Raw genomic sequence first — 27,094 nt, 5'->3', positions numbered from 1 at the left:
TCTTTCCTTGGAATGCTAGGATCAAGAATCAGAAGATGCCAGTTTGTTTCTATGCAACCTAACCACGGTTCTGAGAATCTGTGGAGTCATAATGTGGATTCACTCAGGACAGAAACAATATGAAGATGGTATAGGCAGAAATGAGATGCAAAGTGTTCTAAACACTAAAGATGGAAAGTGTTCTAAACATCAAAATCAAAGAACATATAGAAAGACATGGTTTAATGGAACAAAGTCAGCATGGCTTTACCCAAAGCAAGTCTTGCCTCACAAATCTGCTTCACTTTTTTGAAGGAGTTAATAAACATGTGGATAAAGGTGAACCGGTAGATATAGTATACTTGGATTTTCAGAAGGCATTTGACAAAGTTCCTCATGAGAGGCTTCTAGGAAAAGTAAAAAGTCATGGGATAGGTGGCGATGTCCTTTCGTGGATTGCAAACTGGCTAAAAGACAGGAAACATAGAGTAGGATTAAATGGGCAATTTTCTCAGTGGAAGGGAGTGGACAGTGGAGTGCCTCAGGGATCTGTATTGGGACCCTTACTTTTCAATATATTTATAAATGATCTGGAAAGAAATACGACGAGTGAGATAATCAAATTTGCAGATGACACAAAATTGTTCAGAGTAGTTAAATAATAAGCAGATTGTGATAAATTGCAGGAAGACCTTGTGAGACTGGAAAATTGGGCATCCAAATGGCAGATGAAATTTAATGTGGATAAGTGCAAGGTGATGCATATAGGGAAAAATAACCCATGCTATAATTACACAATGTTGGGTTCCATATTAGGTGCTACAACCCAAGAAAGAGATCTAGGTGTCATAGTGGATAACACATTGAAATCGTCGGTGCAGTGTGCTGCAGCAGTCAAAAAAGCAAACAGATCATCAGGATATATATATTTTTTCGCAGAGAGGGTAGTGGATACCTAGCATTTTTTTTTCAGAGGAGGTGATGGAGACAAAAACAGTAATGAAATTCCTGAAGGAGTTTTGAAAGGAGAGGAAGATTTTGCTGTCAGCTGAAGAGGACTGGTAAGTATTACTAGCTGGGGAGAGGTGAAACTGTGGGGTAAACTAACTTCAAGAGTAGGTGCCTTGACTCAAAGCCAGGAAAAGTAAATTCTTGTGTGTGTGTGTGTGTGTGTGTGTGTGTGTGTATGTGCCTAATTTCAGAAAAAAAAAAAAAGACCAGAAAGCTAGGTAAGTTCTTTTCTAGTCTCTGCTCAGTGTGTGGTGGCAGTGAAAAAAGCAAATAGAATATTAGGAAAGATCCAAAAAGGACTGGAGAAAAAAATGGAAAATATTGTATTGCCTTTGTATCAATCCATGGTGCAACCACATCAGGAGTATTGTGTGCAGTTCTGGTCGCCCATCGCAAAAGAGACAAGGCAGAGCTACAAAAGGTGCAGAGGAGGGCAACAAAAATACGAACACAAGAAGTGCCATGCTGGGTCAGACCAAGATCCATCAAGCTCATCATCCTGTCTCCATCAGTGGCCAGTCTGAGTCACTAATACTTTATTTATGTAGTAGCGGTACCCGGCCACGCGTTGCAGTGGCAGAGTCAGGTTTTTTACCCTCCCTCCCCCATCCCCTTGCTCATTTACCTCAGTCACTCATCCTCCTCCCCCTTGGTCACTCACCCCCCTTCCCTCCCCTGTCCCCACTCCAACTCTCTCCCCTCACACTCACCTCCCCCCTCATTCTCCCTCCCCTCACTGTCACCTCCCCCCGCCTACTGCCTACCCTTCAGATCAGAAAACCTTTGTCTTTCTATTTCTGTGGGAACCCCCCACCTCAAACCCCCCCCCCCCCAATCCCAACCCTTTAAATCAAATAATAACCCCCCACCCTCCTGCCCCCTCCCAAGACCTGGGAAATTAAAATTGTTGGTGCTACATGTGGTCTGTCCCTGGGCGTCTGTGCGTGTTATGTAGCCAAATAGGGGAGTGCCTAACCAAATTTGCACTTCCAAATCTGTTTTGTGGCCTGGGGAGGGCTATTTTGGTGCGTTCCCGAGATCGTGCAAGTTTAGTGTATGTATTTGTGTGTGAACCTCCCCCGTCCCCCAAAAAACAACCCTATGAGAAAAGTTCTCTTAAACTAACCACCCCACACTCTCCTGCCCCTGCCCCCCCAGAGTTGCTGAATGAATGAAACCTGCCCCCCCCTCGTGACCCCTCCCCAAGAAGTTCACAATAAATTCATTACCACCCTCCACCCTCCAGACCCCCTGAGACCTGATAAAAATGTCAGTCGGTGGAGCGGGCGTTCAGGAGCGGTCCGGGAGCGATGTATTGGCATTGGTCCGTCGGCTGCGAGCACTGAAACGGGTTCAGACGGCCCTTTGCCCTTACTATGTCAGTGGGGTGGAGCAATGGCAGCGGTAGGTCCTCTGACATAGTAAGGGCAAAGGTCTGCTGGCTGCCAGTCCTGAAAATGGCGGCGACGGGCCTTTGCCCTTATTATGTCACATGGGCTACTGCCGCCATTGGTGTCCCCGAGTGGCATAGTAAGGGAAAGGGCCGTCGGCGCCATGTTGATTGCTGGCAGCCGACGGCCGTAGTGCAGGAGATGTGTCCCGGACCGTTCCTGGTCCCCCGCTGGAGCCTCCCGGACTTCTGTCAGGTTTTGTTTGTGTTGTGAGGGCCTGGGAAGTAAATAAATTTGGCATGTGTGTGGGGGGTGTGAGGAGGGTGGTTTGTGTGTGTTGTGAGGGCCTGGGAAGTAAATACATTTGGCATGTGTGTGGGGGATGTGAGGAGGGTGGTTTTGTGTGAGTTGGGAGGCTGTGGGAAGTAAATCAATTTGGCATGTGTGTGGGGGATGTGAGAAGGGTGGTGGGTGTATTTTATCTGTAAAGGAAATGGTTATCTTCCGTTGAAAAAAGTGCGCGAATGTGTTAAAATGGAAGTGAAACGTGGACCTGGACTGGCGAAATAATTAGTGTAGCGTGTGTTAGTGTAAGGTGTAACAGATGGCGCTTACGTCCAGCAGATGTCGCTGTTTTCTGGAAAAAAATCTTTAAACCTATTTTACCTGTCACAGGTGTGGCATATCTGTAATGTAAGTACAGAAGAACCTTCCTGTATGTGAAATGAAGGTTGTGTCCAAATTTGAAAGCAATCGGTTCAGTGGTTTCTGAGATTAGTGATTTTGTCCAAACTATTTAACATTTTTATTTATATAGATTTAATTTATATCACTGGTAAACAAAGTTTTTGGTTTCCTTCAGGGAGTTTTTGGTGTTCCAAATAGACTTTTTGATGCTGATCACAGATATTACTTCGAAATTTGTACATCACGTAAGATTTTTGAGAAACGACCAATTTTGTGTTACAATAATTGCACTGGTAAGCAAATTTCTTTGAACATTTTGTTTCCTCCACAACCTTCGGTGAAAAAAGTAGATTTTAACAAGCTGAACACAAATATGCATTTATTATGTCTGTATCACATACCATTTGCCAGAAAAGTGTGATATACATTAAGATATACGTGTCTGTAGCGGCATAAGCTATAATGGCAATGTTGGCACCAGAAAACAAAACTAAAAATGTTTTGGCGCAGATTTTCATTTGTAATCACTGTCTGATGCTTCACAGATAGACACCCAGCATGGAGGAATTCCACTTGCCTTGATACCGTTTCTCCATTTTGACAATGTCTTGATGAAACCTTTCACCATGTTCGTCACTCACAGCACCAAGGTTGTCTGGGAAGAAGTCCAAGTGGGATTGAAGAAAATGTATCTTCAATGACATGTTGCACTTCATCAGTTTGTATGCCTGAAGCAGATTTTCAACCTGTTCGACATAGTCTGCTGCCTTATAGTTGCCTAGAAAGTTACAAACGACATTCTTGAAGGCTGTCCATGCAACACGTTCTGTACCTTGCAGAAGACCATCAAAGTGGCTGACCTTCATCACAGCTCAGATCTGAGGGCCAACGAAAACACCTTCTTTTATCTTGGCGTCACTTATGTGTGAAAACATATTCTGCTTTAGAACTCCCCAGTAGTTGATCTATTTCTTTTCTTTCAGGCACTTGTCCAAACCTCTTTGAACCCCATTAAATTAGTTGCTTTAACCACATCCTTTGGCAACAGATTCCATAGATTTATTCTGTGCTAAGTGAAAAAAATACTTCCTATGGTTATTTAAAATCTGCCAGCTGCAAATTTAATGGAGTGTCCTCTAGTCTTAATGTTATTTGAAAGGATGAATAACCATTCCTTATTTACCCATTCCATCCCACTCATTATTTTATAAATATCAATCATATCCCCTCTCAGTCATCTCTTTTCTAGGCTAAAGAGCCCTAATCTGTTTAGCCTTTCTTCATAAGGAAGCTTTTACATCCCTTTTATTATTTTTGTTCCACCTCTCTACCATTCTATGCCCACTATATCTTTTTACAGAAGAGTTGATCAGAACTGCATACAATACTCGAGGTGCAGTTGCACCATGGATCTATATAAAGGTATTATGATATTCTTAATTTTGTTCTCTATTCTTTTTCATATAATTCCTAACATTATGTTTTACCTTTTTGACTGCCATCACCAACTGAGTCTCGGGGAGAGACAGCGGGTATACTCGGCCCTGGGGGGTGTGGAATCCGGAAGGAGGTCTATGGCGCAGTCGAACGGATGGTTTTCGGGGAGTGTCTCTGCCTTCTCCTTGGAGAACACGTCCATAAAATCTGCATATTGTGCTGGCATGGCAGACGAGGTCATGGCAAGCAGAAGCCGGGTCAGGGTACGTCACGGAGACAGGTCATGTGGCAATTGGGCCCCCAGGAGGCCAGTTGCAACGTCTCCAAATCAATGCAGGGAGAGTATCTCTGAAGCCACGGGAGTCCCATTACCACTGGGTGTATTGCCTTCTCCAAGACAAAGAATGAAATCTCGTCCTCATGGAGAATCCCAGTGCGAAGCTTCACCGGCGGTGATGTGGGTAACCTGGCCCAGTAACGGGTTCCCTCGGATGGAGGAGATCACTAGCGGTAGTGTCCTGGGGATGACTGGAAGATTCAGTTGTTTGATTAGGTCCGAAAGAATAAAGTTTCCTCCAGCTCCAGAGTCGATGAAGGCCAACGTGGAAAATGAGCCCTCGGGGAGGCAAGATTTACCGAGGCAGTGCAACTAGGCTCTGGAGTTTCCCGGCCTCTCGGAACACTGGGCCAGCATGTGACCCTTGCCGGTACGTAGAGGCATAAGCTAATGTCCAGTGCAGTTGTTTCTCCTCTGGTGTGAGGTGACTGTGACCAACCTACATGGATTCCCCTCCCTGAGTCTGGGCTGGCTCAGATGGAAGAGATGGAGCCAGGGGACGGGAGAAGGACAGAGTCAGGGGGATGGTCTTATGGCCTGGTTTCAGTTCCCGTAGGCGTTGTTGGAGGCGGCAGTCGATTCGCCCGGTAAGGTCGATGAGGGTCTCCAAGTCCTCCGGAAGCTCCCGGGCGGCCAGTTCGTCCTTGATTCTCGAGGCCAGGCCCTCTAGAAAAATGCTGTGAAGACTGTCCTCGCGCCACCCTAGTTCCGAAGCTAGGGTGTGGAACTCGATGGCATAGTCCATCAAGGAGCATGGCCCCTGACGGAGGTGGAGGAGGTCAGAGGTGGCTGTAGACTGCCATCCAGGTTCTTCAAAGACCTTCTTAAAGGTCTGTACGAAGAGGAGGAGGTCCAGAAGTAGGGAATCCCCGCATTCCCACAAGGGGGAGGCTCAAGCTAGGGCCTTGCCGTCGAGCAGTGACAGAATATAGGTGGTCTTGATTTGGTCACTGGTAAATTGTGCTGGTTGCAAGGAGAAATGCATGAAGCAATGGTTCAGGAAGCCGCGGCACTGCTTCAGGTCTCCAGCATAGTGGGGAGGTGCCGGGAGATGAAGAGGTGCGGCGTGAACTGGTGATGCCATGGGTACAGATGGAGAGGCACCAGGCATTGGTGCTGAGTCCAGTCGATCTGCTAGACGTTCCACCATGGCTGCTAGGACATCCAGGCACTATTGTTGTTGCTGGAGCCACTGAGCCAGTCTGGGTACTGGCTTGAAGACCACTCAGGTCCACCGGGTCCATGGCCTCAGCAACCTGTTGCGTATGTGGACCCTTGAGGCGAGACGAGGTTGACACCACCACCAAGGGAAGGCCCCCAATGGTCCTCATCGTCGGGAGGTGGTGTAGGTGGAGAAGACCCAACTGGAGCTTCACCTTTACCAGCTCACGTTCCCTTCAGGTTGAGCCCTTGGGTGCCGGGGCCGGCAGGACTTAGGTGCGGGTCTCTCACGTCGAGGAGTCCAAGGAAGAAGGCAAGATGGCGTCAGGCAGGCAGGGTCGAGGCAGGCAGCGGACAGCGATACCAGAAGCAGGCCAGAGGTCAGGGTAGGCAGCAAAGAGACAGGACGATGAGACAGGCCGCAGGTCAGGACAGGCAGCGATCAAGCAGAGACAAAATACCAGGCGGGAGTCAAAACCGGGGAGTCAGTCCGAGGGCAGGAGCAGGAATGGAGCTGGGGCAGGAACACAGGATCAGGAAGGCAAGCTGGAACGCAGGATCAGGAAGACGAGACTGGAATGCAGGATCAGGAAGGCAAACTGGAACGCAGGATCAGGAAAAAGCAACAACGCACTCAAGGCTGAGCAAGACCCATTGCTGAGGCAAAGTGCAGAAGTCAGGGCCGGGTTTAAATACCAGGGGTGAGGTGACGTCATCTTATAGGGCTACGGCGAAGTTTCGCACCGCGGGGTCTTTACAAGGTGGAGAGCGGCATGTGCACACGCCTAGGGAGGCAGGCGCCGAGGCCGAGTCGGCGGCATGTCGTGCCATGTGGGCAGGCCACCGCTGTGGGGTTCGGGGTCTGGCCGCCTCGTGTGGCAAAGAAGAGGACCGGGGACTGGGTGTCTGCCAGAGCAGTTAAGGAGGCCCAGCCACAGTTGCCGCAGCTGGGAATCCTAACAAAAGAATAGATTTTGTATTTTTAGTTTGTTGTATTTAATGATTTTATGGTACACATTTTTATTGTATTTTATTGTATTCTTTATTGTAAACCACCATGATTGTATGTCGTCTAGATGGAAGAAACCGGCTCAATGTGTGTTCACTACAGAATTGCCGTGCAGTCTAGATGGAAGAGACCAGCTCAGCATGTGCTCAGTACAGAGTTGCTATGACGTCATGCACAATGGATGGTGTTATGTCAAGCATTTTAAAGCAGTACACTCATTAAGAAACCAAGTGCTGGCTCCATGCTGCGGGATGTCATCCCTTCTCATCTCCTGCAAGTGCTAGCTCCATGCTGCAGGGTGTCATCTCTTTTCATCTCCTGCAAATGCTGGCTCCATGCTGCAGGGTGTCATCTCTTTTCATCTCCTGCAAATGCTGGCTCCATGCTGCATGGTGTCATCTCTTTTCATCTTCTGCAAGGGTTGGTTCCATGCTGTGGGGTGTCATCCCATCTCATCTCCTGCAAGTGCTGGCTCCATGCTGAGGGGTGTCATCTCTTCTCATCTCCTGCAAGTGCTGGATCCATGCTGCTGTGTCTCATCCTGGGCCCCCTGCCTCCATGCTGCTATGTTTCATCCTGAGCCTCCTGTCTCCATGCTGCTGGGTCTCGTCCTGGGGCTCCTGCCTCCATGCTGCTGTGTCTTGTGCTGCTCATGCGATGGTGATGCAGCCCTCTGCAGTCCTATTCCTGTTGCCTACATGCTGAACTGTTTGCTTGTTCTCCTGCTGCCTATGTGCTGAACATTGCTGCCATGGCCCTAAGGCTGTCCCCTTTCAGTGCACTCTTTCAACATGGACTGTCTGGGGCCTTTGTGTTCATAGCACACACTGGTGCTGGTTGTAGCTGTAACTTTACAGCAGTACTATAGCTTTTGGGGTGCCACTTCCTCTTTCTATTTTCTTAGTTGTAATCATGTTTGTGCATGAAGGATAACATGCAATGCCTGTATGTATAATGATGCTATTTAAATTTATTAATGTATAGGTGTACACTGAATGTGCTGTTCATGAATTGTACATTATTTTTAGCTATTTGCAATCTTGTCTTTGCAGAATGTGATTGCCTAAGACATTGCCATTATTTCAAATACTGCACCACATGTGTTTGCTAATAAATGGGCCGATACAGTTAAAGTCGCAGGAGAGCGGGCGATTCTGTATTTAAATGAGGGCCTACGGCAAAAAGAGGCACTAGGGACACTAGCGCGTCTCTAGTGCCTCTTTTTGGACAGGAGCGGCGGCTGTCAGCGGGTTTGACAGTTGACACTCAATTTTGCCGGCGTCGGTTCTCAAACCTGCTGTCAGCAACGAGTTGGGAAACCGTACACCGGCAAAATTGAGTGTCCGGTTTTCAACCTGCGAGCCGCGGGCCGATTTCAAATTTATTTTTTTTTAAACTTTTTTTAACTTTCGGGACCTCCGTCTTAATATCGCCATGATATTAAGTCGGAGGGTGCACAGAAAAGCAGTTTTTACTGCTTTTCTGTGCACTTTCCCAGTGCCCGGAGAAATTAACGCCTACCTTTGGGTAGGCGCTAATTTCTGAAAGTAAAATGTGTGGCTTGGCTGCACATTTTGCTTTCTGAATCGCGCGGGAATACCTAATAGGGCCATCAACATGCATTTGCATGTTGCGGGCGCTATTAGGTTCGGGGGGGGGGTTGGATGCGCGTTTTCGACACGCTATTACCCCTTACTGAATAAGGTGTAAAGCTAGCGTGTCGAAAACACGCATCCAATCACGGGTTAACAGTGTGCTCCGCCGGAGCGCACTGTACTGTATCGGCCTGAAACTGAATGTTGTCTGTAAACCTCACGTTTCTGGTAGTGTCCTTTCATTGTGTGGTTTTTGTGTTTATGGTACCCAAAGTAAAACATTAGCTCTCCTTATGGCCTCGCACACTACTATGCCGTACCTCATTCTGATTGTGCAGTTATCGAGCATGCAAGACCATATGGGCTTTGCCATTACAATGAAAGTTGTGTGCATGCTGGCAAGCAAGACAGCCAGAGGTTAAGAAGAAGGTCATTGCTTGGGGACCTTCAGTATTGGCCCTTGTTGCCTACTTCAAACACCATACCATGTGCCAGTATGTGACCTGCTCTGTACCTTCATGATAAACGAATTATATACTGTGCCAGTACAGCTTGGGTGGAGTAAAGGGGGAACTTGTTCATGACCCAACTATCTACTTTCTGTCCCATTACTTCTGTCAGGAGTTCAAGGGGATGACCACCTACATATGTAACTTTCACTGGGAACCTAATACCATGTGTTCTTACTGAGTTTTGGTACACACTCTCAGATACTGCCTCACAAGTAGGGATGAAGACTGAGTGAGTACCATTGTTTTGGGAGACAATACGAAAGTTGATTTTCGATATAATCAAAATATAGACAGAGTGGCATCCTAAATTTTTCTTGTTTTCCTTTCAAATAGGGGAGGCTTTTGTATCTCTAATAAGCGAATTAAGCACATTTCAATAGCCACAAGGTGTAGGTGGCATCACATTGGAAGAGACCTCACCCTCCAGGATTATCTAATTTATAGAAGAGGCTGACATTTGGGCAATATGATAAATTAATGGCCTTCAAGAGGATTTGGAAACCATTAGAGGATTGGGATAGAGTCTTTTAGTCTGTAAGAGGGTGTGGGGAGATGGAGGTGTAGGGGACGGGGGAGGATGGGATATTTAGAGATTTGTTATGACATTAAAGGGCCTGATTTGGTACTGTTCTATATTTTTGTACTGTTTGATTAATGATGACTTCTGTGTTCTTATATGGAAAATGTATTTAATAAAGATTACATTTTTAAAAAAGAAAGAATAATGGTATTATTATCCAAGTGATGGAAAGAAAAAGACTGAGGAGACTCATGCAGCAGGCAGCTGTGCAGGAAGGATGATGCCATCCATTTGTGTGGCTAATATCCTGCCTGTTCATGGAGAAAGATAAGCATACTCATTTGCAAATTCTTCACCTGCTCAACACCAGCTATAGTGCATGAACCAACAAGGAAACAATACAGAACGATTTGAAAAAACTTTATTAAGAAAACATCCAAGGGCAAGGTATCTGCATTTCACCATATATAAATAGACTCTGATTGTCATTAACCTTCTTATGTTCTTATAAAGTCAATTTTTATGCTCTTATAAAATCCATAGAAAATTATTAAGCAGTTATACTAGGGAAAACCAATGCTTATCCCTGGGTATGAAATAAAAAATAGATCAACTATTGGGGATCTGTTGGGTACTTGTGATCCAGACTGGATATTGCCAGGATCGATGGACCTTGGTCTGGCCCAGCATGGCATTTCTTATTTTCTTGTGCTCTTATATGAAAATTGAACACAAGCATGGTACACAGAGCTATAAAATTAGCAACTTCTACAGTAATGTTGGAAAACGGATTTAAATTTTAAAATATTAATAAGGTGGTATATGAATCCAGGTAGGCTGGCAATAGTTAGCAATAGAAGTTCAGTTATACACTGGAGAAAGAGCAGGTAAATAGGGACTTATAATCATAGGTGGTGGACTTGTCCTATAATACAGAATTACTGGAACGTTATAAGAGATGAGATTAAACAAATTAATCATAGGGAATTGTCCTTGAGTCCAGGGGGCTCTTTTTGTTTTGGGCCTACCAAATTAATGGCATATATCAAACGAAGAATAAACTGTTGACATTTATGACAGAGGCAACAAGATTAACAATTGCAGCTACTTGGGGGAATCCTTTAGGACCTAACGAAGAGGCTATGGAATACTTTGACAGAACAGCTTATTTGTGGTAAGAAAGATATTTAATAAGGATATTGGGACTTAGGTAAGTCTTTCCTAAATTATGTAGAAAGTAAGCAAGAAAGGCTAGGTATGCTAATAATGAGGCCAATTTTCAAAGCCATTTAGCACATAAAGCCTGATTTTATGCACATACAAGAGCCCTGAGCTCTATGCATGTAAAAGTATGTGCATATTTTTACGTGAATTACAGGGAGGCATTCTGGGGGATGGAGTTCAAACTTACATGCTTACTGTTTGATTTTAAAAACTATGGAGTGAATTTTCAAAGGGGTTTCGCATGTGAAAGTAGCACATATATGTGTGACTAGCATGTATGTGTGCAAATGCTATTTTATAAATGTCGAGAGTATGTGCATACTTTTGGTTTCCAATGTACATTTTACCATAGAAGAAAGGGGGTTGTAGGGGGTTCTGGGGTGGGATAAAGAAGGATGTGCGGAAGTTGCTATTTTGTAAGAGATATACATGTATGCATTATTTAACATGTTTGAACACTTTTACACCTGCTCATTGACTAACGTAAGTGAAATCAGACTAGTCTGCTGTAGCAATTTTCAAAGGTTCAAAATCTGTTATGACATTAAAGGGCTTGACTTGGTACTGTTTGAAAATTGCTACAAATATGAAAATTGCTACAATATAAGCTATTGAATTGTCAATAGTTTTTACCCACATTATGCGCACTTAGCACAGGTAAATGGGCTTTTGAAAATTGCTATGATAGTATGTTACATTTACATTTTCCTTTGAAAATTACCTTGTGTGTGTACTGAACTAAATACCTGAGGATTTTCAAAGCTAACTTCTAAAAATCCTCGCTAAAGTCTGCAATGCAGGGAGTTATACAATTTACCCACTCATATGAATATTGTTAAATATTTTATGACGTTAAAGAACCAGAGTCCAGGGGAATATGGAGATGTCAATTATGTACTTCAATGTATTGTCACCATACAATTACGGTAACTACATTTGGAAGGAAGTAGTGTGGATATCATTTGTAACAGAAAACTGGTGACGGATGCATTGGAACTGGACTGTCAGTGGATGTTGTGGAGAGAAAAACAATACAGGAAGTCAAGAAAGCTCATGTGATAAACAAAGAGGATTCCTATTTACAAAGAAGTGAAGGGAAGGCCAGAGATCAGCCAGGGTCTATGATACGGCACAGGAAAGGAAACTGAGCAGACTACATGAGCTTTACCCTCCTTATCTCATTTGCTATCACTTTTTTTTTTTGTTTCTATGTTGCTACATCTTTTTGTTGGTTCAATAAAAACTATCCCAACCTATAAACTTCTAGTTTTCTCCAGGACCAACATGGCTACCAGAACGCTGCACTACACCTAGAAAAGATCCAGATAAACGCAAGAAAAGTCATCAGGTATATGGAACAACTTCCATAGAAAGAGAACAACTTCCATAGAAAGAGAGCATTCAAAAACTAGGAGCCTTTCGCTTTGTAAAGAGACAACTGAGGGCAGATATGATAGTGGAATTATAAAAATCATGAAAGGCATGAAGAAAGTGTATAGGGATTGTTTATTCATTATAGGCCTGATTTTTAACCCCCCCCCCCCCAATGTGTAAAAAACGGGGGTTACGCGCATAAGAGCCAGGCCTCTATCAAGGGGCGGTCCTGGGGTGGGGAGGGGTGGTCCAGGGGGCTCAGAAACTGACCGCAAGTTCAGAAATAAAGATCTCTACTAAAGTCAGGGTCTTCAAAGGGGTCAGGGAGGAGAGGAAAAGAGGGAAGGGAGGTAGGGGAGGAGGAAAGTTCATGCCCAGTCCGCTCCAACTGGCGGAGGCCCGATTTCGTCGCCACGTGTAATCTGGCCAAATCTCCTCCAACGTGCGCGTCGGCCCGGACTTTATGACATGCACGTGCTGGCGCACGCATGTTATAAAATCCTGCGCCCAAGTGCGCACATGGAGGCGCGCGCACATTTTTAAAAAATCTACCCTTGTGTCTAACAACAGAAAAACTAGGAAGCACCACCTGAATGCTAAGGTGATAGGTTTAAAATAAGCAAAAGAAATGACTTCTTCATACAACACATGGGTCACATGTACTAAGCGGTTTGCCCGTAAACAGAAAATAGGGAAAATTCTTTAGTACATCTGGCCCATAGTTAACTTGTGCAATTTACTGCAAACAGTATAACTGGGTTCAAAACGGGATTAGTTATAGTAAAGGAAGATAGATCGGTCACAGACTATTTAGCGTAACAGCCAGGGATATCCCTATAGGTTCAATGCACTCCTAAATCATGACTGTTAGAGACTGAAAGGACCTGGCAGCAGATGGACAACTCTCAAGCTGCCAAACTCCGGGAGGCAGGTAACCGTAACGCCTGGAAATTATTATCTCACGGGGGGGGGGGGTCTGTGAATTGCCACCACTCCCTGACCCCATGCACACACCCAATGACCCCTCTCCTTAATTTCCTCTGATATACTCATGCACCAGCCAGCCCCTGAGCCATGCATTCATGCACTCCCCCCTTTCTCCTCCGATCTCCTAGACAGGCCAGCTGCCCTGATTTCAGAGGGGGGGGGGGCAATTTTCAAAGCACTACATGCACATAAACCCCAGCTCTGTGCCTGTAAATAGCTGGTCTATATTTGGCCCAGGGCATGTGAAAGTGTGAGTATTACCTGGCTTCATGCATACATTTATGTGCACTGAGGTGAGGGGTTCTGGAGGGGCAAAGTTTGGGTGGAATTGGCACTTACAAGTATTACTTTTTTATTTTCAAAAGTATGCACATAAGTGTGCCTATCTAAGTTACGCCCTCCAAAAAGGAGGCGTAACGTTAGGTGAACGAATGTGTGCATATGCTTGAGTATTTTCACAGCAAACTTGTGTATGTGCATTTGTTTTGAAAATACTCGATGACGTCTGCATGTGCCATGCACAGTCAGACTTTACCGCTATGTAGACTGTTGGAAAGTCACCCTTCCCCTGTTTGAAAAACACCAATGCCTATTTTTCCCAACTCGAGCTCAGTGAATGAAAATAAAAATAATGCATTTGTTTCATATAATTATTTTCCATAGAGGACAAACCCCTTCTAGAATTTATTGACCTTTAAAAAATCAGTTCTAGCAAAAAGTGCTGTTAGAAACCCTGTAATAATATATAAAGTAGTCCATCAATGTTGAAATGTTCCCTTTGGTCAGAAGTCGACTGTCATAGGACACTCATAGGAAAGCAGAGGCCGGTTCCTTCCCATTTTTAATCCTTTGCAGAAAGGGGGCAAACAGGGGAATCTTCATTCACTGGCTGCTGGTGAGAGTCTTTCTCCTGCTGGCCGTCTTCCATGGGACTCTGCAACCTTTCATCCTCTGCAGTCTCCATCTTATCTTTGTAAGAACGTTTGAAGAACCCACACTGAAAAAAAAACAGACAGAAGCAAAGCGTACGCTACGATCAGATTCAACAGAAGACTTGGGCTGGAAGCAGGCTCCAGCTCCTCAGTGTCCGAGCACTGCAGAGGTTAAGGTGATGTGAGTTCCGTTTCCTACCCCTTAGGCTGGCAGCGCTACAGACATTTGGAAGGCCTGGACTCTGCTCCTGGCTTGGTCTCTAGCAACTAAGGCTGGGAATGCTGCCGAGGTTACCTCTTGACAAGCGAGCTCTTACCTTGTACAGTGCTATGCTGATGAGAAGCACCAGTAGCAGGCCCCCTGCACTGCTGCCAATGATGATGTAAAGGAGGTTCTCAGGCTCAAAGAGGTGCACCTGGGTGATCACCTGCAAGCACAGAGCAGCAGAACACAAAACTAGTGAACAAATTCAGAGTTCAGAGATCATGCACAAATCCCGCAGCAGGAAGTTTAAATACATTTGCAGTCTTCTGCGGGACTCTCCTCTTGCATTTCCAGCCCCTGAGAAACCTGCTATATATATATATCTGCTATATCTAGTACAGATCTGAAAGCATGGGGGTGCAAGTGTTTATGAGCATGTTTGTCTGTCTATAGCAATGCACCCACTGCACAAGAATCACCTACCTGTGCTTGCATGAATTCAGTGTTGTACAGACTGATGTATTTGCTGGTGTTGAAGCTGATCCGGACTGCAGTATGAAACTCAAAACTGGATGCACCCTGCAGAAAGAGAGAGAGATTGAGTGAAAGACAAGCACACACACAAGGAGGGTGAGACACAGACTTTACCAAGTATTTTCAAAGCGAACTTGCACACACAAATTCACTCTGAAAATCCTCAAGTCCATACACAAACTACTGTGCAAAAAATGACACATGCTCCAAGCAGGGTGTAACTTGTGCTTTGAAACTCATGCACATGCTTTTAAAAACCAAAGAGTATACGCATAAGTAGCAATACCACCCCAATGTAAAAGTGCACACAAAACTGCGTTACACACGTACCTTGACGCGCACTGAGCCTGGGTCAGTATTAGGGCAGACATTTACATGCAGAAACTGGGGGGGTTATGTGCATAAACGGCTTTGAAACTGACCTGAAGAGAGACAGGTATTCAAAGAAACAGAGCAGGAGAGACGTGCAGAGACAAACGGGTCGTCGCAATAAAATGCGCACCAAAAACGGGTGCCCAGTATGAGTGCCTGTTTTCCTAATGCACGCGCAGCCGCATCCCCCGTACACCCGACGCAGTATTCAAATGAGAGCGAAACTGGCGTGGCATAGAAAAAAGGATGCACGAGGGAGAAATGTGCAATTGAAAGTGCTCAAACGTTTACTGCATTGGGCACAAGGGGATCACAATTGTGCTTTCCTTACAATTTCGGGTTAATTGTTGAAAATGCAGTTTGAGGATGCCAATTAATATCTTGACCTATCCCTCAGGCTGTACATTCCCTTCACTTATAAAATTGGTTGTAAGGAAACCAGGTGGAGAAAAATATGGCACTGTGGAGGAGAACATATTTTTCGCAACCCAGAGGAAAAGCTTTTTCTGTTTTTCATGAGCCCTTGACCTCCAGAGGTGGAGCTAATTATCTAGCTTAAAAAAACCACACGTTGGGCGCCCAGCCTTTGGGTGCACTTTCCTGCATCGGGCGGTAATAAGTAATGTCTTCATTTTCATAGAATTTGCCTGCGTTGGGTGCATCAGGCATGTGTTTTGGACACGCTAATCTCCTTACTGAATTGGACGCTATTCTTGCATGTCCAACCGTGAGTAAATACATGTGCTAGGCTGGGCGCACCTTATTGCATCGGCCTGAAAAAGACGTCAGACTGTAAGCTCTTTCTATCTGCTCTGCTTGTTATTCATAGCCTTACTATTCAGCACATAGGGTTCACTTCACCCATTTAGAGGCTGGCAAGGAGGCCAGGAAGATTGGATTAATATTGTTTGCACTATCCTGAGTTGGAACAGAGGCTCCTTGGAAGCCTGAATAGCAATAGATAGGCTGATGAATATATATATATATATATATATATATATATATATATATATATATATATATATATATATATATATATATATATAATGAGGGAGGGATGTATGTACATACTTCTCATAACAAGAAAGACAATGTCCGCAGATAAGGGCCATTCTGTCCTCCCAGTCAGTCCATTTGTGCCTGTCTGCTGTGCGGAAGGTCTAAATCTATGGCATTCTTACTCTCTCCGCCACTAAGGTCCCTTTGTGTCTGTCCCACGCATGCTTGAATTTTGCCACTGTGGAAGTTCATTCTAGGTGTCCACTGCCCTTTCAGTGAAAAAGTCGTGTTTTATTTTCCGTTTAAGCCTTCCTCCCTTTAGCTTCATATGATTGTAGCCTGATTTCTCTAGGTGAGTTCAAAGGCTTACGTTATGGGGATAATTTTGTAACATCGCATATAAGTTAGCCAGCAAACATGTGCATAAATTATACTAATTTTCAAAGCAGACTTATACACATATGTTTGCTTTGAAAATCATCCCAGCAAAACTACGCATACACAATTACACCTTCTATTTGGCACATGTAAGTTTTGTTGAGAGAAAATAGGAAAATACTTGTTTAAATAAAAAAGTATGAGGTTCCTTATTCAAGTTATGTCTGAACCATTTCCCCATCAGAGAGATACCTATCCATAATGGGCAATCAAATCATCATTCTCAGACCTACACTGAAGCCCTCACCCCAAACAATTGGTAGCACTGTTTGGGAAATGCAATATTCCAAACTAGAAGGGGAGATGACAATCCTGCCCTCTCTATAAAGGAACTGGAGTTCCTGAAGATAATGAGCAGAGAATTCTTCAAGAATTAGTCAAATAGCTGGGCGGCTCGCCTACCATTCCGAATACTCAGACATCGACTTCCCAACATCAAAGGGCAGGCCCTTTCATGGCTTGTCTCGCTACTTTGGACCCTGGAAAGGAAACCAGAGACCAGGGAGCACTTTACGGCCTTTGTGAAGGACCTGTTCAATAAAGGTCATGCGGAGACAGTTCCACCTCCAAAGGAAGGTGAAGAATGCTGGCTATCTCCCTGTGGATGCTTCAGTTCCTCATAAAGAACAACGATGAATTCCCTGCTGAAGGAGGCTCCTTCAAGCTTGTGAATCTCAGATCAGACGCAGAGATCCATTCACAGGTGACCGCACTTGCCAGTAACATCACTCCTGAAGGCAAATTCGACCTTTTTTCAAAATGGTCAGTATTGACTTGAGCTGTGGCACATCTAATCCACATTGCACTCTCCTTTTGTCAGACCCCGGAAAGTAGATCAAATCGGTGGTGTATTAAGGGGGGGGGTGTGGGAGTGCGGTCAGCCGCAGGTGACAGCCAGGAGGTCAGCGGTCGCAAGCGGCGCCCATCCCGCTTGCGCCAGAAGAGGAGGGAGGCCTCCGGGCCGCGAGCGGTGGGAGCACTGGGCGGCCACCTAGAGCACCACGGGTCTGGAGCTGGCAACTGCATAGCCTTTTCTTCTTCCTGCTCCCCATGGCCAGGAAGTGGTGGGTCCGCATGGGCGGGAAGAAGGAAGTGGTGGGTCCGCATGGGCGGGAAGAAGGAAGTGGTGGGTCTGCATGGGCGGGAAGAAGGAAGGGTCATGCAGTCGCGGCCCGAAGCAGGAGGAAGAGCAATAGCTCTGCCCCCACTCCCCACCACAGACGCAGGAAGTAGAACAACACCAGCCCCCGTGCCGCCTCAAGAAAAATGAAGAGTCCACGTTTGTCGCAGGGGCTGAAGGAGGAAGCTGCTGCTGTGCTTCTGATGGGGAGCGGTGTAGGAAGTGAGAGGGAGTGTGTATGTGTCTGTGTGTGAGTATGGCAATGAGAGTGCATGTTTGTGTGTGAGAGAGGGAGCTGTGTGCAGGGGTGTGTGAAAGTGTGTGCAAGAGAAAGAGAGAGAGCTTGTGTGAGGGAGAGGGGAACCGGAGATCACTGGGTGGGGCGGGCGGAGGAAGGACGGAGAAGTGAATCTTGGGGGGGGGGGGGGGGGGGGGGGGGGGAGGGGGTGCCACAGGAAGTATCCACCCCGGGTGCCAAATATTTTAGGTATGAAATGCTTATTGCCATTGGCATCTCTAAACAAAACCACACACAGTTGAAGAACTATCTTGTTTGGAAAATGCCATCCTGTGTTTTGTACATGAGAGGCTTATGCTAAAGAAATCAAAACAGCAAAGCAAGGAACAGTGAAGACATTCATCAGACTGGTCACTGAGACAGTGCTCCTTATGTCTCATGAAAATACTTGAACATTATGGACCATTGCATGTCTTTGGTAGTTTTTTTTATTACATAGAGTTCAATATTGAACTAATATGTGACTAGGAATATTACCTGGATACACTTATCCTGCTAACTTAGCTAGGATATTCAGTGGTGCGGAAGCACCGCTGAAGCTACCCAGCTATCTTAAAGTTAGCCAGATAGGTTTAGCCAGATAACTTTAGGACAGCCCTGTGGCAATACCAGCAGGGGTGTATTGGGGGATCGGGCATCCCCTGGTGGACTGGTCGCACCGGTCATGTGGTTATCTCAGCTCCTGCCATGAAGCAAGGTTTTTTGTGGGGCCACAACACCCGATGCAGCCTGAGGGAGGTGTTGGCGGGCTGCGACAGAGCCCAACCCGATGTGGCCCAAAGAAAGGCCCCCAGGATCAGCAGAAGGATGCATCTAGTGGTTGCAGGGCCACTTCCTCTCCCTTCAGCAGTAAAAGGTCCAGAAGAAAGGAGGTGAGTGTGTTTATGAGAGAAAGTGCCAGCATGTGTGTATGAAAGAGAGAGCCTGAATATGTGCATGAGAGTGAATGCCTGCATGTGTATGAGAGACAGCATGCCTACATGTCTGTATGAGAGTACTGCATATGTGCATGAAAGAGTGAGCCTGCATGTGTGTATGAGAGAGAGAGAGAGAGTCTGCATGTGTGTGTGAGAACCTGCATGTGTATGAGAGAGAGTGTGCTTATGTCTGTGAAGAAGAGAGTCAGAGGATAAAGATTGTGTAGCCTTCTTCACCCAAATCTACAACAATCTCTGGGATATCAAAAGATGCCAGGTATTTATTTATTTAATGGTATGGAGAGCTGGAGATTTGTTAATTATTTAATTATTAATTATTTTAAATTTTGGGGTGTTATTTCATGTGTCTGCTGTTTTGAAATATTTTATTGGTGTTTGGGAAATATTAGAACAAATTTATATGACTTTTTAACTCATTAGAGGCCCAGTATTGAAAGATGGCCATTTAAGTAACTTGGTCGGATATAACTTATCTATTTAAATTACACGGTATTTTCAGCGATATGGCTATGTCACTGAATATATGCATATATATTTGTACTTAGCTGTATCAGTTATAACCGTCTAATGTAGCTGGTAAACTTATACGGCTAAGAAAAAATATTGCTACTTAATTGCATAAGTTATGCGGCTAAGTCGCTCCATTCACTGCCCACCCACAACTTATGAAGCTAACTTTTTATCCATATAAGGGACTTATGTGGCTAAGCAGCAGCCATTAAATGTAAGCGCATATTCAGCGGCAGTTACTTAACCACTTAAGTCCTACTTATCCAGCTAAGTAGCACTGAACGTGCTTTGAATATCGGGCTCCCCTATGTTGGTTGGCTGTTTTGATATATTCATTCTTTTCATGATTTTAATATTATGAATGATGTCTTATATCTCTTGATTTTATTGCTTGATGTTTTGTGAGTTGTGACTATGTTTCTGTCTTTTCACTTTTGCACTGCATTATACAGTCAGGCTTCTTGTGGTTACCAGAGTATGTTGGTGAACAAGAGAGAACTAGTGAGCTAATGAGCATATGTTTGAGCAAGAGAGTGATTGAGCCAGTGCACATGTGTGAGCAAGAATGAGTCAGTGAACATGTGTATGATCATGTATATGAAAGAGCATGAGTGAGCCAGTGAGCATATGTGTGAACAAGTGCGTCAGTGTGGGACACAGTGAGTATGTCTGTGAGAGAGAGCTCATGAGCCAGTGAGCATGTACAAGAGAGAGCGTGTGATCTAGTGAGCATGTCTGTGGGAGAGAATATAAGGGAATTTGTATGAGAATGAACGTGTGTGTGTTAGAGGGAGAAGAAAGTTGTGCATATCTCCCACCTCTTACTAATCCATAACAATCTCAGGGTGACTGGTATCTAAAGTTCCCAGGTACAGAGAGGAGGGGATTTATTTTAGCTTTAATTTTAATTATTGGGTGTTTTCCGTGTCGGCTATTTTTAAATATTTTATCAATGTTTGGGAAATTTAAAAAAGCAATGTTATCTGTTTGTAATCATTGGATGTTCTTTTCATCAGCTGTTTTGAAATATTTATTCTTTTTATGAATTTGGTTTTACTATTATGATTGTTGCTTTATATTTCTTGATGTTATTGTTTGATGTTTAGTGAGGAACGATATTTGTTTTTCCATTCCATACAAAGTCTGGCTTGTTGCAGTTTCAAGTTCAGTTTTTGTCTGCATGTTTCTATTTATACTTTATTATCTCTTCATTTTGTATTTGATGAAGGTCTGTCTGTGTTCTACATGTGTGACTAAGATTAAGCATTCTGCTAAGCAGTCTTGTGGGGTGGCCCCAACTGATTTGCATGGATGGAATGGGGGTCTCAGCTTTGTTTACTCACTGTTGGTCTAGAGTACGCTCTATTTCTTAGTTGTTTAGGAAAAATGTGAAATTTATTATGGAGACATTTGGTTTTAATTCTGCTGGGTTTCAGAGTCGACTTGGTGTGTTGATGCATGTGCTGCAGAGAAAGTGCATAAAGGAGTCAGATATCCCGTTGGCTAATTTTGAAAAAATCCCTTGGGCTGATATTTTCCTGCAATCCGCCCCTGCTGACCAGAGATAGCCAGATAGGTTAAAGTGACTGCACCCTATCTGCCCATTCCCTGCCCCTGAGTTATCCAGCTAAAAACTTAGCCAGATAAGTCACTTAACCAGCTACATGGTGCCCACTGAACAGAACCGGATATTTAGCAGTGCCACTTAACCAGATACGAGAACATGCTGATGAGACTAATAATAAGTTTCTCTGAAAAACTGTAATAAGTTTCTTTGAAAGCTGACAGTAGTTATGGGGTAACAGTACATAGGAGAGAGGTGAAAGAAATTATGCTTACAGTCCAAAAGAGGAGGTGTTAGTCTGCCAAGAGCCTTATTCCAAATGAAAATCTCTGTCCTAGGCATTCCTTGGGGCAAGAGACCAATAGGAAGATGAGCAGAAGAACAATCACACAGGGACAATGCAAAACAGGATAGATCCAATAAGGAGCTCAGAAACATTCAAGCAATAGTGATCAGAATAAAGAGCTCTACAACATGCAGAGAATCTAAGCTGTGCAATATCACAAAATGACACCGGGTGGCAGCATAATAAAGAAATACATATACATACACTGTGGAGGCAGATCATCTTTAAAGGCAACAATTTGTCAAATTATAAATGGACAATTTTTTGTTAAAAAAATGTAGAATTATGGCTTCCAAAACAATTAAATGGGGTAAGGCTAAAGACAGGCCTAAGACATAGTTCAAAATAGCTGTTGATATGGAAGAAACTCTCCTCATTCTAGTAAGTGATAATATGGTTAAAGAAGTGGCTGGATGAGAAATGTGATAAATACTCAATGAAATAGATGCCACAGATCACAAGTTTGAAGAGTTTGGGAAAAAAAACTCTCTGAAAATGAAAGTGGAGTGTCAGTTCTCAAGGAGCGGTCTTACAAGCAAGAACAATTGAGCATTGATTGAGCAGTAAGTCAGTGAGAATGGGGCACTTGGAGTGAGGCAAATCACCTTTTGCCAGCTGACAAAGAGTTGCCATGGCCAACTGACCTGCATTGCATTAGGCCAGCTTGAGTGAGGCCAACCTGCCTCAGCAGACCAACAAAGGAGCAGCCGCCATCTATGTGACTGGAGGCTGGTGGGTGAGACCATACACCTCTATTGGTGATCTAGGACTCTTGTTCATATTTACTGACCTGGCAAGGCCTGTGCAATACTGGGTTGGCTTGTGGATGCTCTTAGGTGGGTATGGCATCATATTGGCTGTGGAATGAGCTGACTGCAGGCCATGTCAGAGGCCTCAACCGGTAAATACAAATTGTTACTTATGAAACTCAGCCCTTTTTATGGAAGTTGGGGCAGGCTTGAGAGTGACCGTCCAATGGAGAGGAAGCCTCTCTGCAATGAGTGCATTTGACTGGATAGCTGTACAACATTGAGCCAAGCAAATGTCTCTAGTGGTGTCAGATGAGAACAGCAGTGGCAGTGCCGGTCGCGGGAAAGATCAGCCGGTAAAAAAGAGCCAGTCCTCGGGGGACCTTATCAGCCCATTAGCTGTTGGAGGGGCTAAGGCCGCTGTCAGCACCAACTCACAGTTTGTGACTAGGGAAGGGCTTGATGTGGTAGAAGAGGCAGTATACTTGGACCTGGTAAGTGCAGGGTCCAGCAGAGATGACAGGAGCAATGTTAAAGACTCTACGGATCCCCAAAGTGTGAGGAAGCAGCCTGACTATAGATGGGCTCTCGACTGTAAAGTGGCATAGATGAAATTGGGCCAAAGTGTGTACAAGCATGCTTATACCATATGAGGAGCGGGGAACAGAGGTCTCATGCCATCAATTGTCTTCTGCCCAACGGGGTTACCATCAAAAACTCAGTCTGGACCATTATAATCCAACCCCGCCAGTGCAGAAACAGGAGGCAGAAGAAGAAAACCTAACTTCCCTATAAGTTGAGGTGAAGAAAGAACTGTTTCTGTTATACCAGAGGGATTCAGAATTTCTCCCTCTCTCTTGTGTTTGATTATAGGTTTTCTATTTTTCAGAAACAGTTTAGTTCCAGTTATCCTAAGTGAGATTAAAGTTCAGTGCAAAAAGACTGATAGCGTTCCCTCCTGGGAGGGTGTTCTGAGCCCTTCACATTGAAGATTCTTCAGTCAAACAGATGACCTGACCTGGACCAGAGTCATCACAGTTACGTTACTGGACTGTTTAATTAACCCTAATAGGAAGGGTGGTTGTTTATGGTTTCTATTGTGAAGCTGGGATTATTTCCAAATAATTCCGTTGTAACAAAGTTATACTTGTATCTTGTATCTGAATTTGGGAAACAAAAACTAAGAATATCCTTCCACAAAAATACATAAACTTACAAACATTTAACAAAACAGTGGTGTTCTTGATTCATTAAGTCTAATTAATTGCTTAACTTATTGTTTCTCCTTTTCAGGTAGGGGTTCCCTCAATGGGAATTTACATCCTAAGCACTAACTTATTTTTCAATTGCAGGTTTTGTAAATACAACTGTGATGTTCCTGTGGTCCAGTGTCCCCTTTAATGGTTTTTCCTTTCACAGACCTTGTGTGAGAAATAGGATAATGGGGCGGTGTAATGGTTGAGATCTCCACCCATGCGATCCCCAGTGGTGGTTGTGAAACTTGCCCTAAGCAGGTCTACGCTGGAGTATGGAGTGTAATGTCAGGTAGTTGCATTGTAAGGGTAAAGAGTTAAAGTGTTACAGGTGATATTGTAAACTGGACATGGGAGTGCATGTCAGCAGGCATATAAGCACCTCTAGGCTGGCCATGTCATTCCCGTGGGCTGGTACATGGTTATGGGCTTAGGTTCAGGCTAGCATACCCACTGCTGGTTTTGGATAAAGACTCTCTGGTCGCCCACTAGATAGCCCTAGTTCCCTGCCCTTGAGATAACAGCTAGGAGGGAGAACCCATTCACTACAGCACCTCCCTTTCAGATCGTCTGCAGTAGTTTAGTCCCTGCCCTGAAGAAGGGCTAGGCTTAGAGCAGATATAGTCATTTTGAGTTGGCTTCTGAGGAAGAAGGAGCCAGATTCAGGAGCTAAAAACCAGGGTACCTGATCTCTGGAACACCCACACAGAAAGAACTGGAATTTCAGCTGTAACTTTTCACACTTATTAATGATTGGTTATTGATTGAACTTTGGGGAATCAGTAAAATTTGAATTTCAACACCCAGTCCTGTGTCCAGGCGGTTTGTCCCAGCTGCGGCACATCAGGACAGCACCCAACAGAGTGAGGCACACCTAAGAGGACCGACACCAGCGCCTGGTCCAGAAGGAGAGCCTTCTTCCCCACAAAAAGAACCCACACCTTGGGGACAAGCAGGAGGGGAACAGAGCCTAAATGGAAGAAGCCCCAGAAACAAATATTTTTGTGAGCCCTGCAGAAACGGGAAAAACCATGAAAAAAGGGTAACAGTGGGTTAAGGGAGATTTAAGTTTGGAAACAAAAGGAAAATGCATTCTTCAAGCTCCAAATTGTACCTAACAATTATGATGGTTACTCTGTTCTCTTTCTTTTCATTGTGCATGACAGATTTAAATATAAACTTTAGAAGGGGGACTGGTGCTCAGAGGACTTTTCCCTTTTTTGGACTGGGTGCTGAGAGCAGGATAATGGCTTGGTGAGGGGGTGTTGTGTTCCGCGGCTGTGGCGCCCCACGACCGCGGCCCCCTACCTGATCCGCGGCGTTCCTTCGCCGCGGGAGCCCCGAGGGAGGGCTCCGATTTGGGCCGTTGCACCCACGCGGCCTCCGGTGCTGCTCGTTGCAGGGGAAGCCGTCCTGCTCCCACCTCGCGGCGTCCAGCGGCGTCTCCCCTCCGCGGGGAGAATCCAACATGGCCGCCACCATGAATGAAATATTCTGCGACATCCTATACCAATGTGTGGTAATATATTTGGACGACATCTTGATTTTCTCCGATTCTTTGACCGACCACCGCCGGCATGTCGTTCAAGTCTTACAATGTCTTAGGGAACATAAGCTGTATGCGAAGCTCGAAAAGTGCCTGTTTGAGCAGGAGTCTCTTCCCTTCCTGGGATACGTTGCAGCACCTGCGTTGGTACTACTGGTGGCCCAAGGTACATAAGGATGTCCGGGCATACGTGGAGTCCTGCCAGACCTGTGCTCGCCACAAGAGGATCCCCGGTTCAACCACAGGCTTACTTCAACCATTGCCTGCCCCTGCGGAGCCATGGACCCATGTGGCAACTGACTTTGTGGTGGATCTGCCACTATCTAATGGCAACACGGTAATATGGGTGGTTGTCGACCGTTTTAGCAAGATGGCGCACTTCGTGCCTTTGCCAGGGTTGTCGTCCGCACCACAGCTGGCTCAGCTATTCGTCCAGCACATCTTCCGGCTTCATGGCCTACCTAAGAGCATCCTGTCTGATCGAGGGCCCCAATTTAGTGCCAAATTCTGGAGGGCCCTTTGCCAGAAGTTCGACGTCACCCTAGATTACACGTCCGCTTATCATCCACAAACCAACGGTCTCGCAGCGAGAACAAACCAGACCTTGAAGCAATTCCTTCGTCTGTATGTTAATGAGAAACAAGATGACTGGGCTAGCCTGCTACCCTGGGTCGAATTTGCACTGAATTCCCATATCTCAGCCGCTACGGGGTCCTCCCCGTTTCAGATAGTGTATGGGAAGCAGCCATGCCCACCACTGCCTGTTCCCATCACGGTTGCATCTCCGACAGCTCAACTCTCCGCCGATGAGTTGCATCGTCTGTGGATATCCACGCAACGCGCCCTGATCAGGGCCAGCCAAGCCGCTAAGAGATATGCAGACCAGCACAGAAGGCCGTACCCGCCTCTCAAGCCGGGCCAAAAGGTTTGGTTGAGCACGCAGTTCATCCGGTTGAAGCTGCCATCATCGCGACTGGCCCCGTGATTCATCAGACCGTTTTCCATCATCCGGCAGGTGGGTGCTGTCTCGTATCAACTTCGCCTCCCTCCGTCTCTCAAGATTCACAACACGTTCCATGTCTCCCTACTGAAGCCTCTGGTATTATCATGGCCTTCCAGCACGCCTCCGACCCCGCAACCTGTTGCCTCTGAAGATGACCTCACCTATCAAGTCCGAGAGGTTCTAGATGTGAGGAAACACAGGAAGAGATGGGAGTACCTGATAGCGTGGGAAGGCTTCGGCCCCGAGGAGAACTCCTGGGAGCCACTGGCTAATATCCTGGACCGGAATTTGCTCTAGCAGTTCCACAAGGACCATCCAGCTAAACCCAGGCCTCCAGGGAGACGCCCTAAAGAGGGGGGTACTGTTGTGTTCCGCGGCCGTGGCGCCCCACGACTGCGGCCCCATACTTGATCTGCAGCGTTCCTTCGCCACGGGAGCCCCGGGGGAGGGCTCCGATTTGGGCCGTCGTGCCCGCGCGGCCTCTGGTGCTGCTCATTGCAGGGGAAGCCATCCTGTTCCCCCCTTGCGGCGTCCAACGGCGTCTCCCCTCCGCGGGGGAAATCCAAGATGTCCGCCACATCCTTAGGCGCGAGGCTGCGCCTCCTCCACAGATTTAAAGGGACCTAATCCCTTTAAATGGCTTCACCTGTTTCCTATCAGCCAGAGCAGGGGAAGTATAAAAGGCAGCTTCCTCTGCTCATCCAGCGACTTGGCAACGTCCTCCAGCGCTGTCTAGTCTGCTTGCTTCGGTGAGTTCCTTGAGCTTTGGATTGTATTCCTGTTTCGTCTTGACGTTCCCAGTTCCTGACTTCGGATTGGCCTACGGTGATTCTCTGGTGAACGACTTTGGATTGGCAAGCGGTGATTCTCTGGTACGTGACTTCGTACTGGCAAGTGGTGATCCTTTGTTGTGTGACCTCGGACTGGTGAGCGACGACCCTCTGGCACTCAACCTAGGACTCCTTCTAGACCACTGTCTCCAAGGGCCTGCCTAAGTCCCAGCAACCCGGGTCCCTACGGGCTCCTCCCGGGGGGGCCGCGGGTCTCCAAGGCGAAGCTCCAG

At 45.7% G+C, this 27,094-nt stretch overlaps 1 protein-coding gene across 1 annotated transcript in view; it reads right to left on the bottom strand.

Moving 5' to 3' along the window:
- Positions 1 to 10,042: 10,042 nt before the first annotated feature.
- ITGAL (integrin subunit alpha L) overlaps positions 10,043 to 27,094 on the bottom strand; it is a gene marked incomplete in the record, with an annotated part of 162,072 nt that continues 145,020 nt past the window's right edge. Inside the window, 3 exon segments of the mRNA XM_029606803.1 lie at positions 10,043 to 14,221; positions 14,474 to 14,584; positions 14,845 to 14,940. Of these exon segments, the coding sequence (XP_029462663.1) occupies positions 14,066 to 14,221; positions 14,474 to 14,584; positions 14,845 to 14,940 (363 nt within the window).

Source organism: Rhinatrema bivittatum, chromosome 6 (assembly GCF_901001135.1).
Source record: "Rhinatrema bivittatum chromosome 6, aRhiBiv1.1, whole genome shotgun sequence".
NCBI classification, from domain to species: domain Eukaryota; kingdom Metazoa; phylum Chordata; class Amphibia; order Gymnophiona; family Rhinatrematidae; genus Rhinatrema; species Rhinatrema bivittatum.
The sequence above is the reverse complement of the archived record's forward strand: the minus strand, read 5'-3'. Positions and strand labels throughout refer to the sequence as shown.